Source organism: Dendronephthya gigantea, unplaced genomic scaffold (genome assembly GCF_004324835.1).
Source record: "Dendronephthya gigantea isolate DGI-Jeju-01 unplaced genomic scaffold, DenGig_1.0 000098F, whole genome shotgun sequence".
In the NCBI taxonomy this organism is placed as follows: domain Eukaryota; kingdom Metazoa; phylum Cnidaria; class Anthozoa; order Malacalcyonacea; family Nephtheidae; genus Dendronephthya; species Dendronephthya gigantea.
Window position 1 is genome coordinate 810,956 of NW_021163108.1, and position 20,710 is coordinate 831,665.

The 20,710-nt window shown below is 36.5% G+C and overlaps 1 protein-coding gene across 1 annotated transcript in view; it reads right to left on the reverse strand.

Moving 5' to 3' along the window:
- Positions 1–16,693, reverse strand: part of LOC114534196 — a gene marked incomplete at its 3' end in the record, with an annotated part of 66,012 nt that extends 49,319 nt beyond the window's left edge. Inside the window, exons 1-11 of the mRNA XM_028555750.1 lie at positions 16,551–16,693; positions 9,669–10,012; positions 8,881–9,013; positions 8,223–8,530; positions 7,446–7,587; positions 6,718–7,076; positions 6,039–6,177; positions 5,035–5,160; positions 1,898–2,082; positions 1,356–1,497; positions 170–537 (exon numbers count right to left, since the gene is read on the reverse strand). Coding sequence (XP_028411551.1) covers positions 170–537; positions 1,356–1,497; positions 1,898–2,082; positions 5,035–5,160; positions 6,039–6,177; positions 6,718–7,076; positions 7,446–7,587; positions 8,223–8,530; positions 8,881–9,013; positions 9,669–10,012; positions 16,551–16,581 — 2,277 coding nt within the window. The remainder of the gene's footprint in view (positions 1–169; positions 538–1,355; positions 1,498–1,897; positions 2,083–5,034; positions 5,161–6,038; positions 6,178–6,717; positions 7,077–7,445; positions 7,588–8,222; positions 8,531–8,880; positions 9,014–9,668; positions 10,013–16,550) is intronic.
- Positions 16,694–20,710: the final 4,017 nt, after the last annotated feature.

Here is a 20,710-nt window from a genome sequence, read left to right on the forward strand (position 1 = left end):
TGGTCTGGATAGCTCGGGAAATTATTAATTACTTAGCCTGAAGTGGCGAGGGTTACGGCATGGATGCATTTCTAGTATTTTTTTTTTACAAACCTCGCATTTCGGGATTACGACACGCTTAATGAGTAGGCATGCAATACTACATAAGTATATATGTACATATGGGTACCTTCACTTGTCCATCTATGCTGTAATTTTGCAAACTGTCCTTCATGTTGTATCCGTAAGCAACAGTATATTTAGTTATCTGAGAGGACATAGGGCCGTTATCCAAACCCTGAGTTAAAATTGCACTGATTGTGGCATTTGCTATGAAGTCCACTTGAAACCATGGTTCATTGTCGTCTTCTGCTGCGATCCAACCGCCATATCGAACTATTTTTGTGGTGTTTTCGTCGATGTTCTCACGTAATGTTTTCAAATTCAATCTAGCATTGGACGCAACGGATATGGAGTACTGAGATGAAACGACCAGTTGAGAATCTAGAATCATTTTGTTTTCCATTCCTAGCGCAACTGGATCGAACCAATCTGTAACTACAGATTGCAGGAAAAGACTTCACTATTTTTGAATAACACAACGTGACAACGACATTAGGCATGACTATCGCATGATCTACCTTTTTTATGAAAGATCAAATGAGCTAATATTATACATATATATACAATAAAGTTTGGAAACTCGAAACATAGGAGACCGGGCTTGAAAACTATCCTTAGTTCAGATGGTATGCATTTCATATTGTGTGATTTTGTTTTAATAAAATCTTGGTCGTATACTTAAGTGAAGCATGTTTATATTATCATTGGTTAATCATGGGATACGTGACCATTTACTAGCCATGCAAGCAGTGCAGCAGCTATCAATCACTCGATGCCTTTTTTCGAACTTATTTTCCTCAAATTTCCTGGATCTCATCCTGGATTAGTTAAAAATAATTTGCTACAGAACAATGGTGGCTGGGGGCCCTCCTTTCTCAGTTACCCAGAAATTCAGGACATTAATTACCAGAAAGGTTTATAATGCAGGACTTCGCAATCAAAGATGACTCCCTTGTTATAATAGAATAATATAAGGCACAAGACAAAATTTGAAATTAAAGTACATTCCAGCTTACATATTGCAGTTGCGAACTTCGATTTAAGACGGGCAGAAACACAGTACTTTTATTAATTTTTTTTCTTATTTTTACATTACCTTTAACATGTTCCCAGTATTGTCATTTCAGCAACCAACCATTAAAAAAAATATGCTTGCAATATAATGGTTAGTGTCTGAAATGACATTACTAGGGAATCTGTTAAAGGTAATATAAAAATATGAAAAAAATTTCATGATAAATGCTAAATCTCACCTACATACGCGCCCATTACTTCCATTCGTATGACAGGCTTCCCGTTCCATAAAATAGGATTGATGCGCAAATATTGAGCAAGAATAACACGAGAGAAACGCTGCTCCACTATCGAATCAACTTTGCTGTTTCCCGAGAAAATCTAAACATAAAAATTCATACAGACACCAAAATATTTTGTCAACAAGTTTTATTGAGCGTCTGACTATATAGTATGGATGTATACCATGTTCTGTAACAGAACAAATAACATATTTACACCCCCGCCCCCACATTACTCCGTCTATATGCCACCACAATGTAATCAATTGGCTGCAACTGTGATAGAGTCAAAATTCTGTATTGTACTTTCTTCGTACTTCTATATTTTGTATTGTACAAAGAAACTATTAGGGAGAGGATGAACTTAAGAAAGAGAACACGAACAGGCTTTCTCCATGATCCACAAATACAAGACTTTTTACGCAAGACATCCAAAGACCGAAAACACATGATCACATAACTAGAACGTTTACAGGTTTATTCTGCATTTCTCCTCTAACCTTGACTTGGCCATATTCTTTGTAGTCGATAAACGTATTACCATCGCTGCTATAGCTCACTGTGAATGTTTGAATGAGTTCAAATTTGCCAGCGGCACTTTGTGTTTTAATTCCAGTAATCTTTGTCCATCGGAGAAAATTAACCTCGTACCACATGTCCGAATCACTGTCTGAAAGCTCAGCACCTTAATAGGCAGCAGTAATAATAATGATAGATATGGTTCCGAGAAAGAGATAAGCTAACTAAACAATCCGATTTTAAAACAACGATCCACTAAAATTTTGTCCAAGAGAAGCTGTGACGGTTCATAAAATCGGCTGAAGAGCAATTAGCAAATGCTTTAGGATAATAAAAATTTCGACTAGGAACGAACCTGCCAGTCTAAAATTCGCTAACAACGTCTTCTTAAATTGTTCATACTGTTTAATTGTTTTCAAAATTCTGAGAAACTTCGAGAATTTTCGACAAAAAGATCATTCCCATATGATGAAACGAAAGAAAAACGTTTTCCATCCGCAAATGTTATTGTGCAAGCAACTAATCCAAACTCTGCAAACTCTGGTTTCGTATAAGTTTCATCATGCACGGCACTATCCCTTCATTGAAGGGTGTACATTTGTATATTCATCTTTTGCGTTCACATAGGTTTGAACTGGCATTTAAAAAGAAACTGGCATAAACTGTAAACACCGTCTAATCTAGCAGTATTAATCCCCGAGCCGGCGCGAAGCGCCGTGCGAGGGTACTAATTCCGCTGGGAGATTTATTACACCCGGGTATTGTGACAGAACATAGCGGAATCCAAAGTTGCTCAAATTCTATGTCGTGGCACAGATTACCCAGATGTCTCACTTCTGATTAAAAAAGCGTAAGCGCTTGCTCAGCAAGTGACTAGAGGCATTCCCCCCCCCGAAATTTCAAAATGGAGCCGAACTATTTTATACATGGAAAAAACCTCCTCTCATTTGCTAGAGAAGGCGACTGTGTAGATAAGTTTGTGTCTGAATCCATCATCATCTATACGCGCTTTGGAAAAGTGAGTTTAGAGTACCTCGTTTTCAATATTGTACAAGTGTTTTATCTTTTTTCGATTGTCGTAGGAGCGGATAATTATAAGCAGTAGAAATCTCCATAATTTCAAACATATTTCTTTTAAAAAGTGTTTGAATATCTTTACATTGAATGGAACTTCCTGTGCAAATCAATAAATGTACATATATTCCGACTCATTTGACACATCGTGCAGTTTTTCACTTCAATTTAGTTCGTCTCCATTTTGAAATTTTATTTCGGGGGGATGAATACCTCTAGTCACTTGCTAAGCGTGCGCAGAAAGCGATGCGCAGTGACGAATCGCTTACGCTTTTGAGTCAGAAGTGAGACATCTGGGTGTTAATCTGTGGTCGTGGACCGTGGACGTTCAATGGTCATGGTACTTGTGCGCATGCGTGAAATGCGAACGAGTGTAGACTGGTATTCAACGAACGTTCTGATTGGCTAAGACAGAAAGTTTGTAATTCAATGAGAACGTCAGCAATTTAACTGTCATTTCGTAAACATTTTTGTAAAAGCGTTTCATAAATTTTGTGCAAAGAAAGTAAAACGAGAAGAAACAAGATATATGAAGCATGACAGATAGCAAAGATGAACGTGGATACAGTCAAAACAAAGCCGTGTAAGAGGAATAATTCATAATCTGCAAGCTTATAAATGTTTTCAAAGACAAAGGGTACCTGTTTACTTTGTTTATCTCGTACTTGTTTCGCGGTAAGAATCATGGCCAGAAAATTCGGACATAATTAACATTCTACTTCTGCCTAAATTTGCATATGGAGGTCAAAATAAAGCTTCGTGAGCTTATAGTAAACTGTAATGTGCACAGTACTAAACGCTATAAATACTGCTTTAGGTGGTCGATTATAATTTGCCTTAATTGCTCGTTGCAGAGAAAGTTAATCTTAATATCTTGAGGCAGTGTTTCAAAATGTTTTATCAGTATTCGTCCTGCATTTTCAAAACAAAGTTTTGGTCATTTATCACGTTGAATACCATATAAAACGAAAACCGCAATAGCATAGAAATGAAATAAAAATGCAGAGCCGACATAAACCTTTACCAGCAAAATATTACTTCAGGATCTTTAATATGACACGAATTACAAGAAACAACCGGGGCAAGTTGCAAAGATGCAATGATTTTCTTCAATTTTGCGAAATTTAAGAATGCGTAATATAATTTATAGTTCTGCAAACAAATAATATTGGAACAGATATGCAAATATGCTACGGCAATCTGCATATTCCATGTCCGCAATTTCTGGCCATGGAGCCGTATTTGTATACTTTTCAGCTTTGTATGCCGTTCATTTGGTAAATTTTCAGCTTTTTCTGCAAACGCATAAACCTGTGAAGGGCTATTACACCTTTGCTTTAACTTCAAAAAGTGTTTTTGAAAGTGTAATTTGAATTTTGATATCAAAAATACACACTATATTTATAAAGTATACTGAAACTTTTAGCCGCCGGCGTTGACTGCAATTACAGAATAAAATACCATTTGAAGTTTTTTCTTTGTCTGTGAAGATTTTGTACTGTTTTAATCGTTTGAAACTTCGATTTTAAACCGTTACTTAATTGCTGGCATGGTATAATGCAGCAAAATTGAACGGGCAATGTTTACACTAGCTTTGTGATTATTTTTGTATTGAATGATGGAAACTTTTAGACTGATTTGAGTTTTGTGTCATTTCATAATATAAGTTTAGGTCAGGTTAACTCAGGAAATTGTGTACTTGGTTTGAAATAGCGAGGGGTTGCTGCATGCATGTATTTCTAGTTAATACATAATCAATGTTGTCCAACGCAGTATTATTGCCAGAGTGTGTTAGCTGGATGGAGCTAGGGAAAGCTCTGACTTACTATAAAACTGCCACTGGTTTTATCATAAAATCATCTTGTGAGTCTTGGACTAAATATTTTTACGCACCAATGAATGGAACACGGGAAAATAAACACGAAAAGTGAGATGGATTTTAGGCGTCAACAACGAGAAGATTCAATCGGCATGCATTACAGGCTATACAGCTCAATTGAGTCCTATTCCTAAATAAAAAATATACTGTATATTAGACACCAACCTCCTGGAGACAAATTCAAGCGAGCACTTCCTGGTCCGCTGGTTATTGTGGGAATAGAAGAGGAATCGAGTTGACTGTCTGAGATATATCCATTTTCAATGCCCAAAGGCTGTGGGTTTGGGCATTCTAAGTAGAAAAATAAATACGATTTAAATGTCTCCCCTTTTTCCTAAGTAAGCACAATATTTTTTAGAAAGAAATTGCCCTTCATAATTCATGACTTTAGGCTGGACGCAGTTTTTACCGCTTGCCATGAATGCTTACACGGTAAAAAACGCTCAAGTTGTTCCCGGTTGATGAGAACCGGCCTCAACAATGTTGTGCTGCACCCTATGAATAATGTTTTCAATAATTTTGTTCCACATACGCTTAACAATATTGCAACATGCTGTATATAGACAACATTGCTCATGGGGTGCAGCACAACATTGCTGAGGCCTGTTCTCATCAACCGGGAACAACTTGGGCGTTTTTTGTCGTGTATCGATGAAGGTACGAATTCGTATTAAGATACGAGCTCAAATTAAGATGGATCGAAGAGAGCTGGGTATCCATCACGTGATCACGAGATTACTTGTGAGTTGTGGAAGCACATGGACCGCGAACCTAAAATGGGACTGGGTTTTTTTCATCCGGAGCATGTAATTTAAAGTCAAATTACCCGCGAGGGAGGGTGATTTCGCTTTAAATCAAACTCAAGCTTTATGTTTTCGTCATAATATTATCAACCTTGCACTCGAGTGCACTCGCTCCCTAGGATAATTTCTGGCTGCCACCCTCGTCCCAGGTAATCACCCGGTACTGATAAAAAGCCTGAAAAGAACATGCATTCTTTTTGGTATTTGTGGCATTTGACATTCAGTGTCAGATTAATATGAATTGAATATTTATTTCATCGGTAGGCCTTGTGTATATTGTGGAATATTTTAACTTCGCAAAAGAACTAATACCATTAAATGAGTTTATTTTCAATATATATCAAGCAAATTCAAATAGCTTCCCACCTTCGTAATAGCCATAAAATTCAACTCTCATGGCGCAAACTCCTACCCAAGCTATCACCTTTATTCGCACGAATCTCGTAAATATTGCAGGATGTAATGGTTGCCAGACGATAGATCTGTTGTTATATTCTACAAATATCTTTGAGAAAGAGAAGATGCATTATGAATGTAACGTGAATTTTGCAATAGCAAACATATAGAAATTTTATAAAACCAGCGTAACTATATGCTTATGGCACGATTGAGTGCTTACCTCCAAAGGATCGCGATGGATGCATTTCAGGAGGTATTTTTACACATACACTCAATATACAGATATGAAAACATGCGTTTTTTACCGATATGTTTGATGAAAGTGTAAACTTGCTCGGTTTTTTGTGTATTTTTCAGTTTTTTTCCTTATTCGATAAAACGGTTTTTAATTGGCACATACCTTCGATATAATATAAAAGCTCAGGAAACGATGTTTTGACAGATTTCAACGTATTTAACACGACTTTTAACGATTTTAACGAAACTCGTTATGTCACTCCTAAACGTGACGTGCGGAAAATACGCGCACCGTACCCAGGATGTAGTGGCGTATGAGTTCTACGAGTGCTTTAGTTCTCAATAAAATATTCCCATCCATATAATAAAAGTAGCTACGTCCTAGGCATCAATAAATAAAACAATTTACCTGTCGCGAAGAATTATCACCGACGTAATATTGTAAACTGCTGCGTGTCGTACCGTATTCCAGCATGTACTTTGTAACATATGAGCTTTCATTTTTTCGACCTTGAATTGCTATTTCTTTGATTTTTACATTGCTTATAAAGTCCACCATGAGCCATGGTGCGGAATCCTCTTCTGCCGCTACCCAACCACCGGATCTGTTGTCACTAATATTCGAAGAGCTCAGCCTGGCATTGGCTGCTCCCGATATTAAGAAGTCTCTCGATGACGATGCAAAAATTTGGGAGTCTAAAATCAAGCGATCTTCCATGCCAAGCGCAACTGAGTGGGTATCACTTGGTGTCAGGTTTTTGTTATCTTCTAACCATAACAAGAAATTTTAATAAGCAGATTAACTTGGAAAGAGATTTTTGTTCGGCTACAATTTACCGTTATCTAGCTACGGGAACTTTATGGAACAGTCAGTTTATAAATAATTTGGGTGTTAATTGATTACTGTTGTTCAATTTAGTCTCGTCCATTCGCGATTCAAACGCATAATCATTTTGGCTGTAATCTGTAATCAGAACCAAATAGCCAGTATACAAACAACTTTTTGCACGTTCCACCTGGTTGTGATGAACAAAATATCTGCATATATGTACATACGCGCAGCCTGTTTTCTCGCTGAAGTTTCACTATGTCTAAGCTTAAGAATTAATCAATACGGCTAAGAGAAAGTCAACTCACCCATGAAATTTCCAAGGAATTCCAATCTTAGACCGGGATTTGGTACAGCGAAGTCCACAATTATCCGTATAAAGCGAGCGAATATAACATGCATCGGTTTTTGAACAACAATAGAAGAGTGATCAGTGTTGGCGGAGAAAGTCTTAAAATACAGAAATGTCAATATAATTAATCCATAGAAATGTGTCCTTGAAAATGACAGATGGAAGCCGGAAAGAAACTTGGTCAAAATGGTCTCAAGTTTTCGGGTATGGCGATCGTTAACAGCTATTGAAACGTTAAACATGACCAGAAATCGCAGACATGTTATATAAAATTTATGATGCGCGGACTCTGCTAAATTTAATTCGCATATCTGTGCACATCTCATTTATATTTAAGAAATAGAAAACATTTTCCGTGTTTCTATACAGTTATAGAAATCATGTTACTTCGAGCTCACCCAAACTCCCACAATTGTTTCTATAACTGTATGGAAACACAGGAAAAATTGTTTTCTATTACTTTTTTAATGTAACGCGATAAAAATATTTTGTACAAATATTATAATTCGATTCAATTACAAATTCTCACCACATTAATTCGGTTGTCAAGTTCGGCAGGAAAATTGTCGTGTTTCTATACAGTTATAGAAACATAATACCATCGCTTCAAACAATATCATCGCTTCACAATGGAAATGGATATTACCCTATGTTTGGGGTGAGTTTTGGAGGCAATAAATCATTTGTGCAAAAAAGATCAGACTTATCATTGAATGCAAGTTTGAATTCACACCTTGCGTGAGCCAAATTCTTGGTAATCAACAAAAGTCACTCCATCGCTGCTCATTGCAACTGTAAAGTTTCTGGTCCACCTGTTGCCAGCAGAGTCTTTAGCGCCTTGAGTCATTATCTGCGTTATGCTTGCTCTTTTTCCAAAATCGATTTCTAAATAATTACCGCTCTTTTCCCCAAACCATCCGTATGCGTCATTCATTCTCGCAGCGTGTGCGCCATGATTGTCTGGAGTTTTTACAGACGAGCGTATTTGGTCATCTCGGATGCATCGGTTGTGCATTCCCAGAATACTAAGGTTACTGTGTTCTGAAAAAAGATACATTTTGATTTGAATGCACGCAGCTCAAACAAGGAGGAATTTCGTTTTAAACTAATCGCCATATTTTTTTACATTTTTAGGCAAAGCCAATCAGAATGCCTAAATTTTAAATACTTCATGTAAAATGGTAATTTAGCCCTTTTTACCAAAATTTATGCATTCTGATTGGGCATTCTATTGAAATTTATGCATTCTATTGAAAATGTAAACAAACTTGCTGATTGGTCTAAACGAAATTCCTCCTTGTTCGCAGCCAAACCATCGGTTTATGACGTCTTCTTAACTATTGCTGGATTTTGATATATTTCTTCGAAATTTATTATATTTTTAGTCCCACCTTCATACCAACCAAACAATTCAACTCTTAGGGCGCACATTCCAACACACGTTTTTGGTTTGATTTGAAGTATGGAAGAAAATATATACGGATCCAAGTCTTGCTTTACTGTGGTCTTCATAGCGTTAAAGACCTGTTGAGTAAAACAAAAAGGGAAAAAAATATTTCTCCAACAACCAGTGTGAAAGCGTCCGAGGTTAATTATTTTGAGTTTTTGTCTGCAAAGAATATAATGGCATTATATTATGATTCTAACAACCTGACACAAATATCACGACTCTAACAACCTGTTGGTTAAATTGTGTAATATGTTGATCCATTTTCAGTTACCATTGCTGATTATCCAATTCACCAACATGGAAAATTTTAACCATAAAATTCACCTCGGTAATCTGAATAGTGTTCGTTTGACCTATGAAATCCTTACCTTAAAATGTTTTCTATGTTCCTGATAAAAGAATATTATGGGTTGAGACGCGTGCAGCTTTAGATATAAATGCACATCTCACACAGAATACCCATTTTTTTTTGCGTAAGTGGTGTTTCGTCATGATTGGTCACTAAGCAAACACCGTAACTAAAAGCAATCACCCCCTGCCATGATTTAAAAATGGCGTCATTTCAGTTATTGGCAGGGGGTGGTGGTTGCAATTTGCTATACGGCACTTGCTGGGGGACGAATCATGACGAATCATGCTTATGCAAAAAACAATGGAGTTGTCTTTCTGATGGGTATTCTGTGCCTTTTGTGTTATTGAAATAAAGCATTTGCGTGAACATTCCCTTACCATTGTTTCTTCATTACCAAAGCCTGTATAATTTTGCAGACGATTTTCGTTGATTTTAAAAGCAACAGTGTATTCTTTTACGTAGCTCATCCCGATATCAAGACCTTGAGTCAGTATTGCAGTAACTGTCACGTTGCTTATAAAGTTGATCTCAAACCACAAATTTCTGTCGCTTTCTGCTGCAATCCAACCACCATATTTTCCATCAACGGCTGTTTTGGCATTAAATCTGGCGCTAGCGGCTCCAGACGAACGGTAGTACCTCTCAGATGACGCGCTCAATTGGGAATCTAAAATTAAGCCGTTTTCCATGCCGAGGGGAGTAGTTTTCAGCAAAATCGTATCTGAAAAAAGAGAGAATAGTTGCTATACCGCCCTTAATTTATGATGAGAGGTGCTGGTGGCACGGGCCATCTTCCCACAAAAAAATACTTTTTTAACGTTGCCTTTGAGCAATTGTGCCCTTTTACTTTTTTAAAAATCGGAATAAACATAAAACAAATTATTTTAAACAAGAACATTATTATGAATATTTACCCTCCCGAATTAATGTTTTCTTCACGCAAGAACATAACCCAGCTAGTACTATTTTAAAACAAGTGCTTGTTTCAACAAACGAAAATTATTTCAACAAAGAGTTCCTTTTTCCTTTTTTTCCAGAACTTTTTGCCCCAACAACAATTCATTGAATTGAAAACAAACCTATAATTATGTTTCTAAGTTAAACATGGAATTTATGGGTCATTTGATACTAATTTATGCATGGATGATAACAAAGGCGTTGTAAAGAAAATTAGGTAGGTTTCAGCGACAGGTTTTCTTTTCACCGTGCATTCAAATCTAGAGCAATAGACAGAAGGCTGGCACCAGTTGAAATTTTTAACTGTATCCCTCCGGTTCCTTTACTTACGTTTTAAATCGGGCACACGCAGAAAAACAAATTACTGCAGGAAATATACGCTTAAGGTGGCTCCCTAGGGTTTTGAGAATTTTTTAAGTGCAGGTTTGATGATGCAGAATTAAGCACCAACATTGTAAACTATAGATTAAAATTAGCTTTAACGTATTGAGTACCATGTTCGAAATAAGAAAATATTGATTAGCCAATTATAGAAGCTGTTGCCATGGGAACAATGACGTTTCAATATGGCCACTAATTATCATTAAATTACGATTATTTCACAAACCCTTCGGTGAAATGTCTTCTTTTTCCACTGAACATTTTTCCAGATGGTTAGTAATTGACAGGACAATTTTAAGAAAAAGTTATCGATACAAAAAAATTAAAGGGGGAAAATATGGTTTTACGCAATTAAAAAAAATCATATCGATAACTTTCTTTTAAAATTGTCCGGTCGTTTACCAAATGACCTGCAAAGCATTCGGTTAAAAATAAAAAAAATTAACCGAAGGATTCACGAAATAATTGCAATTAAATTATAATTAGCGGCCATGTTGAAACCTCATTGTTTCCATAGCAACAGCCTTCATAATTAATCCGTCAACAGTTTCTCATCTCTAACGTACTCCACAATATAATCAAAAGTATTATTGATCTTTAGTCTGCAATATTGGCGCTTAATTCGCCACAACAAACCTACTATCTAGAATTTTTTCAAAACTCTTGGGAGCCACCTTAAAGTGAATGGGGGCGCCGTGATTATTAGGCAAGGGGGAAGATATTCATATATAATATCCTTTTTCACAACTTCTTCTGCCTTATGAACAATTCAGAGCACGAATATATTTCTCCCCCAGTACAGGACCTGTAAAGGAGTTTGTATGCACTTCATTTAGGACAGATTATCTCAATTGTTTTAGGGTAAAATGGCCATTACGGTCAACATAGCATAAGAGCCAATAATCGGATCCAGGACGAAAGTCCTGAAAATAACCACACCCAGAAATGGCATAGTCGACATAGCTCTAATTCCTGAATTATCCAAGCTACAGTCTTTCTGAATTGTTTATATGGTTCAGAATGGTTGCTTTTAGGGGTGGTCACTGGGGGGTGAAATTAGCCTAAGTTTCATATTTTACAAGAAAATGAATCTTTACCATTCCAGGTGAACTGCTGATTATGCATAGAATTACAGATTCACCTGGCAAAGTCTAAGTTTTCCTGTTTTCTAAAACTTTTTGCCATATGATGAAAAAACATGCTTATTTAAGTATATTTATTCTCGACTTCCTGGGCAATACAATGTTTTGTTGCGATACGACTTATTTCATTTCACTTACACCCCGCCAACCCAGAACACGATTTCAGCCATATTTTGCAAATTTCATCGCCGTTTTTCGCCGTCCGTCGCAAGCATTTTCCAAATATTGTACTTTAACACGATTCTAGTTGACTAAAGAATCGTTCAACCAATTTTCGATGGGTTTTGAAGTAATGCCGTGTAATATTTTTTCATTTTTGTGTCCCTAGACATTTCATCAATTATGTCGCCATTGCAATGTTTCGCCGCCTTTCTACACGATAAATGCAACTTCTTGATCCCCAGCTGTATTTCTTTCACAGCATCGATAAATAATTGATTGTACAACAGCAGCTATCCAAAATTTAAAAGCATTTGTCCAAATTGGAAGTAAAAAACCTCCCTTCGTTTATCGAGAGTGAAATTCAAGTGCGAAAGATTCAAAATAATTTGAAAGTCTCGCGCAAACTCCGCGACGAGTCCTCGTCACCATTGCTCGTAAATTTTGCTCGTCCCATGTCCTCGTTGACAGCATTACGGGGGGGAGGATTATTCAAGAATACATTTGTTCACAACCACAGTCAGTCAACAACCCGAGTAAAATTTGCCCTTTATTAAATTTGGCAATTGTGAACATTAACATATTTGTTACATTTTAGTTTTAAAGCTTGAGATATTGCTAGTTGATTTTATTTCAGTGGAGAGGTTATTCCAAGCCTCAGCTCCCCTATAGGCGAAAGCCTTTTTCATGCTGTTTGTTTTAGGCTTAGGTAATGCGAAATTGTATTCGCTATTTCTTGTATTATGGGTGTGTATAGCATTGGTATTAGTAAAGATTTCAGTCAGGTAATTTGGAGTCATTTTGTTTTTAACTTTAAACATGAGAAGCGCTAATTGGTGATCTCGTCTGGCTTGAAGGTTAGAGATCCCTACTTTTTTCAAAATATCAGCAGATCGAATCTCATAGCTTTCGCGTGTTATAATTCGGAATGCTCGGTTTTGGAGCTTTTGTAATTTGTCTGTTAAACCCTTTCCTAGGCAGCCCCAAACTTGCGAGCGTGTGTGGTTGAATAATTGATTGATATATTGTAATTAGTGTTCTAAAATCCACTATTTCTCGAAGCCGTCTTAGGATGCTGAGGCCTGCATTTACCTTTTTAGTAATTAGGTTCACTTGTGCATTCCATGACAAGTTTTCGTCAATATTTACACCAAGAGATTTAGTTACTTTAACTCTGTCTATTTTCCTACCATCAATATGTATGTGAGGATGTGCATCAATTTGATTAATTCTTTTATTGCTACCTAATATCATGTATTCCGTTTTGGAATGGTTTAAGGTTAATTGGTTGGCTGACATCCAAGTTGATATTTTTTCTAAATCATGGTTAAGATTCTCTGCAATTTCATTAATATTTTCACTAGATGTATCGATTTGGGTATCGTCGGCAAACATGCTGGTGCTTGTTCTCTCTAGACATTGAGGCAGATCATTTATGTATATTAGAAATAAAAGTGGCCCTAGAGCAGAGCCTTGTGGAATGCCTGTTTTTACACGAAGTGGTCCAGATGTGTGGCCCCCTACTTTGCAGTATTGCGTTCGGTCTGTCAAATATGACTTGAGCCAACACAGCGCCGTTGCTGTTATGCCGTAAATATCCAACTTTTTAAGTAAAATATCATGATTCACAGTATCGAAAGCTTTTTTTAAGTCTAAGAACACGACACCATTAAGTTTGCCGACATCAATATTTTGATACCATCTATTGGTGATGTCTAGCAATGCAGTAACCGTTGAGTGGCATGGTCTAAATCCGTGCTGGGAGCTACTTAGCAGGTTTGAGGACATTAAATAGTCATAGATCTGGTTGTGTACCAACTTCTCCATAAATCGTGCTACAATTGAGATGACAGATATTGGTCTATAGTTTGAGGTACAATTTTTGCCCCAGATTTGTATATTGGTGTTACTCTTGCAATTTTCCAGTCACAAGGAAAAATACCGGTGCGAATTGATTGATTAAAAATCAATGAAAGTGAAGGGGCAATAGCGGGAGCAGCAATTTTAAGGAATTTGGCTGAGATGTTGTCGATACCTGATGCTTTAGAGGCACTTAGATTTTGGAGCAAATTTAGGGTTTCTAATTCCGAGATCTCTTTAAAGCAAGATAGTGGGCGATTTGGGCAGTCTAAAGCCTCAAGGTAACTTTCTGGAGTTATATTTGTGCAAGGTATAATTGTTCACCCAAGTCCGTAAAATACTGATTAAATGTATTCGGTATGTCAGAAGGGTTTATTGTCGCACCTGTCTCATTTTTTAACTCTTGTATCTTGCTATCTTTATAGGATTTATTTAGCAATTCATTAATTGTTTTCCAAGTTTTTTTAAGATTCCCCGAATTATTTTGTAATTCATCTTGATAGTACTGACGAACTGTATCCTTAATTAATCTGTTATAATTATTTTTTGCTGATTTGTAGGCACGCCAGTCAGTGTCTAATTTAGATGAGATTGCTTTTTCTTTTAAATAGACATTATGTCTTTTTTTAGCAACTAGGTTCTTGGTCAGCCATGGCACGCGTTTGCCAGACACCCTACGTTTCTTTAAGGGGGCATGTTTATTGATGACATCGAGAAATGCGTTCTTCCAGATTTTCCATGACTTATTAGGGTCCTGATAGTCTAAATTAAGGTTCGAAAGGGATTCTAATTCAAAGAGAAAATTTGATCTGTTGAAGTGTTTAAGATCATGGTATTCAATAAATCGAGATGACTCTTTAACTATATGGATTTTGCGTATACCGTATATTAAATAATGGTCACTAATAGTGATGATTTTCACACCACTAGAGATAATACATTCTGGTTTGTTTGTATAGAAATGGTCAATTAGAGACACACTGTCTTTTGTAACTCTGGTAGGATCTTTTATTAATTGTTCGTATTGGAATAATTTGGTAAAAGTCCATCTCTGAAACAATGGGCGCGGGGTCCTTACTTAGGATATCACAATTAACATCGCCCAAGATAATACTTTCTTTATTTTCAAGATCGATTAGTTTTAGGCAGTGTTCAAATTTGTATAGCGTATCCATGGGGTCATTTGGAGGCCTATACCAAGTTGTAATCAGAAATGGTTTAACCTTGTTTTTGACTATTTCGATTGTTAGGATTTCAATTTCAGGGTCATTAAGATCAGGTCTAAGGCGATAATTGATTGTATTTCTAACAAAGAAGCCGATACCACCCCCAGATCTATTCCTATCCTTGGAAACCCATTCATAGCCGTTTATGGATATTAGACCGATTGGTATCGTGCCACTCATTCTAGTTTCATTAATTGCAAGGACATCAATGTCTTTGTTATTCATTATGATTCTAAGTTCGTCTATGTGTTTGAGTAGGCTAGCTATGTTTAGGCTTGCTATTTTAAAGCCTCTAGTTTTAGGAAAGATAGAGTTTTGATGTACAAAACTACTCTTTGCTGTTTTTAAAAAAAAATATTTCTCATGAGAAAATTAACACGTCTCCGCGTTTAAATTGTATGTTCTTGCCTTTGTTCTTGCCTTCACAAAGCTTAAAATATAAACCAGAAATGTATTCGTGAAAATTTTCCTCCTTCCTGCAATGTTGCCCACGAGCATTTTTCGTGGAGTGTGCGCTAGACTTTTAAATTATTTTGAATCTTTCGCACTTGAATTTCATTACCGATAAACGAGGGGTGGTTTTTTACTTCCAAGTGCGACAAATGCTTTTAAATTTTGCATAGCTGCTATTTTACTATCAATTATTTATGAATGCTGTGAAAAAAAATACTGCTGGGATCAAGAACTGGTATTTATCGTGCAGAAAGGCGACAAGACATGGCAATGGCGACATAATTGATGAAATGTCAAGGGACACAAAAATGAAAAAATATTACATGGCACTACTTCAAAACCCATCGAAAATTGGTTGAATAATTCTTTAGTCAACTAGAATCGTGTTAAAGTACAATATTTGAAAGGCGCTTGCGACGGAAGGCGAATAACGGCGATTAAATTTGCAAAATATGGCTGAAATCGTGTTCTGGCGGGGGGTAAGTGAAATGAAATATGTCATATCGCAACAAAACATTGCTATTTCCAAATTTAGAATAAATGTGCTAAAATAAGCATTTTTTTTCATCATATGACAAAAAGTTTTAGAAAATAGGAAAAATTAGACTTTGCCAGGTAAATCTGTAATTTCATGCATAATTAGCAGTTTACCTAGTATGGTAAACATTCATTTTCTTGTAAAATATGTAACTTAGGCTAATTTCACCCTCCAGTGACCACCCCAAAAAGCAACCATTCTGAACCATATAAACAATCAGAAAGACTGTAGCTTGGATAATTCAGGAATTAGAGCTATGTCGACTATGCCATATCTGGGTGTGGTCATTTTCAGGACTTTCGTCCTGGATTCGGATTTTGGCACATATGCCATGTTGACCGCCATGGTCACTTTACCCTTAAACAGTTGAGATAATCTGTCTTAAATGAAATGCATACAAACTCCTTTACAGGTCCTAAAAATGGGTTAATTTTTAAAAGGTCTATTATCGGTCTGGCGGTGCCCCTGAGTCTGAGAGTGAATGAATTCTCTGCAAATGACAAACCTTTCATTTTTAAGAAAGTGCATGTACTAAAAACTTACCGACATAACAACCTATTAATTCCAACCTCATTGCTGTTGCACCAGTGTCTTCTACTGGATGGATTCGCAAAAACCGACTGAATATAATTGCACTAAGGGGATGTTTGACTATGGTCTCTTTGACGTCCTGTCCGGTAAAAATCTAAAAATGACCATTACGAAGATAAATCATTAAAATGTTAAAGTGAAAAATGAAAAAATCAATCTCTCAGTGCCTTTCTATCCATATGAGATAAATTCAAGTTTGAGCTTATCCGAATTGGGTGTAACTCGAATTGGCTGCTATCCGAATTGCAGGAAAGAGGCTAAAATTGTTAAAACGAAGTTTATAATAATTAATAAAGAAATAAAGATACACCAAGCCAGTGAAGTGGGTTCTCATTTTATATAGCAATTGTAGCGGATGTGTGCTTCGACCTTTTTTAATAGGAAAAAATATTTTTTAATTACAGTCGCGCAATAGAAACGTTCCAAAAAATTCTGAGCGAATCATTTGCCCAGGACCGAAACTAAAACGATAATTTGGGGTGTTTATGCATATATTCAGTTCCGAATTACAGATTTCTTTTGTAAGTGCAATAGGTTACAAAAATAATTCGTCGGGCAGAACGGAATATATGAATAAACAATCCCCCCCCCCCATTTATCGTTCTAGTTTCAGCCCTGCTGATTTCCTTAACTTTCACAGTGATTGCAAAATAATCGACTTCATTGTCATTAACTTCATCTGGTTCTCGCTATTTTCATAATTTATTTACTCTTAAACGTCAGAAAGTCAGGAGACTGTCGTAACCTTTTTATATAGAGCGAGAATCCTGCCCAAAGTTTTCGAGCACTCCGTGATACACTATCCTTTCATAATATACACTGGCGGTCAAAACGAACTGCTCAAATGTTGCTATTATCGTATGTAACAGGAAACGTGACAATCTATCTTTTATTGTACACTAGCGGTCAAAAAGAACTGTTTAGATACAAATTCATAAAAAAGAAGCGAATATAGGAGAGAGCTTCAAACGCATTTTGTATAATTCTCTTATTCCAAACAATATTTCAATAATGGTCAAACAATGGTTTCAGAAAGAGGGAGTGACAGAAATGGATTGGCCTGCACAGTCAAAAGACCTCAACCCTATCGAAAAACTGTGGGACAATGTCAAGGGGATAGTGCAAGAAGGGAATTCATTCATAAAGCGTCCATAGGATGAATTTCTTTTGACCGTGAAGATTACCACCTTAGCAGAAAGTATGCCACGCCGGTGTAAGGCCGTCATAAATTATAAAGCCAAAGGAGGGTCAACAAAATATTAATATTTCATATAGCTTAGCATTTAATCTAGTCTATATTTGCTCTTATATATTGTTAGAGGGACAGTTACGTTCAGTTGAGAGCATTTTAACTTGTTTTGAGCAGTTCTTTTTGAGCGCCAGTGTATAATAATGTGAGAAAACTGGTTGTTTACATATTAAATTGCTTTATTTCCAAAAGAATGATATCGCGTATATTCTTGGGTAGTCATAAATTTTTGTTCAGAAAAACCCGAAACGTAAAAAAATTGAGATATTTTTAATTATATCGAGTAGCGTAGTAGCAAACGTAAAAAAACTGGCTTATAATTCCTGTATACATAATCCCCGAGCCGGTGCGGAGCACCGTGCGAGGGTACTAATTCCGCCCGGAGATTAGGAATTACACCCGGGACCCTGGAGAACATAGCGGAATCACTGAGCTATATAATAATTCCTGGAGGATTGGCTCTTTATTTTTCGGTAACTTCGCCGCCATCTTTTTGAAGCCACCAATATAGCGGATTTCGCCTTCTGCGCAGTGCGCAGAAGCTCTGCTGACGCCACTTGGTTCCTTTTGACCATGGTATTTACCACTGACCAGCTCAATTATGAGCCCGCTACAGCAGTATTCTCCCCCCTGGTTTTTGTAAATACCAATCCTCCCCCCTGGTTTTTGCAAATACCAATTCTCCCCCCTGGTTTTTATAATTTTTTTTGCCGTGAAATCTTTTTTTGTTTTTGAAATGTTTTTTGGTTGTCTTTTTGATATTTCTCGCACTGACATACAATAAAGTTTTATTTTAAGATGAATACAAGTCATACACGCTGTTTTTGCCAGTGCAGGAACAAATATATATTAAAATATGGAAAAATGTGGACAGTTTGTCCTCGAACTGACAGGTTTATTATTTTATTTTCGTAATAATATTCTTGTTATTTATACCTTCCAATATGAAAGTTTACAAATGTTTGAATGTTTTGGCACTATCCTCGCATATTTTGAAGACAACTAGGAATTTCTGGGCAACAATTTGACTTTTCTAAACCATGAACTGATGAATTGCAGGAAGTATGTAATCAGTATTCAGTATGTGATGTTGTCTTCAAGACTTTATATCTATGCACAATACAAAATCCAAAGAAACAGAGGCCAAAGCTCAGGCAAAATGCTGGGCAGCTGACTAATACTAAGTGCAGCAATATAGTTTCAACAAAGAATCATATTTGCATAATATACTTTTCATTCAAGTCATCAACTTGTACCTTAATAAACCTTAATAGGCTTGAAAAGTTTTCAGCATTCTCTAATTGCATCCCTGGACCCTTGGTCATAGTAAATAATAACATTTATCCCTCCATAGGCTCCACTGATTAGCCCAATGAATACAACCCCTTTGGAGGTTGATACCATAAACAGAAAATTACAAAAATTGCTGCAGATTGAAGACACACTGCTCAGTCAATGCATGTTTATATTTATTTCATTAATTATTAAATATGACAAATGGTATAAAAACACCAGCCAACAACAAAATCAGATAACATGGAAATGAAGAATAACAATGCACAGTTATAAAATGCAATAAACTTCATCCTGAAAAATAAAAATGGAGATATGATCAAGATTTATTCACAAGGCGCAAGAAGCTAAAAAATAAATTAAGAGCTGTGATAATTGATCATTTCACTTTGGATTTGACAAGGTAAACAAGATAATATATTAACTAGGCTTTAATTAACAGGGCTCACTATCAGAGGTTGGAATTTTACACTGTTTACAGCAACTTATTATTTTGTATCAGCATCCTCAGATCATGTTAATTGATGTTGGGTGGGATCAATAGAAGAGTGACTATAGTAGACTCACTGGGGGGAATGGTTTACCTATTAACATTGATGTTTGCTATCATGAAAACAACATAGACCAAACTCAAAAGATTGACACTGCCAGGAATTTTAACTTTCCCCCGACACAAGTTAAGAAAAAATGATAAAATTTGGGTATATAACATTGCATTGACAGCACTGTAATGTACCAAAGGCTGTTTGTACCACACGTTTTGATGGATTTATTGTCTCAGAGGCTTTGGTAATCAGTTTATACTATAGTCCAAACTCGAAGGCCAAAAACGAAATTGTTTATAGTAAAAAAAGTTGAAAAACGGCTTACCTGGATTTTATAAAATAAGGGCAAAATGAGAAAATTCATTCTACCGATAAGTGAATTAAGCCATTCACAACGTCAGACGCAGAGCACGAAGCTACGTGTCCTTTCCATTTGTTGAACAGGGAAAAAGAGAAACGCTTTTATCCATTTTATATGAAAAACAAAAAAATATATACGGAAAGCTGAAAATATTTTCGTAAAAATCGGGAGGGTGATGGACACAGTTTTTCACCTTGTATCGCGGTATGTCAGTGGTAACTACCATGAGCAAAAGGAACCAAGTGGCGTCAGCAAAGCTCAAAATCCGCCATCTTAGTGGCTTCACTTTTTTGACAGGAGCCGGTCCTCCAGGAATTATTAGAGAGCTTTAGATTTGACTACGGCTCCCGCTACGGCTACGAGATTCGTCACTGTGGCGCGAAACAAACGTTGTATGCATACGCCACCTCGTACTGGCATGATAAATCTCTGCAAACACAATAATAAACGCATGTTTATCCCGTCAAATATTTCGGAAATTTTACCCTCACCATTTCCAAAAATACACGTATTCAAAGGCCACAGTCATGGAAAACATTTCTCTAAATTTTTTTTCTGGAAAAAAACGAAAAAATGTCAACTTTTATTGCTTTTTAAATCACGTAGTCAGGACTACGAAGTTTTGTTAAAATGCCGTAGTCAGATGAGCGAGGGCTACGTGCCT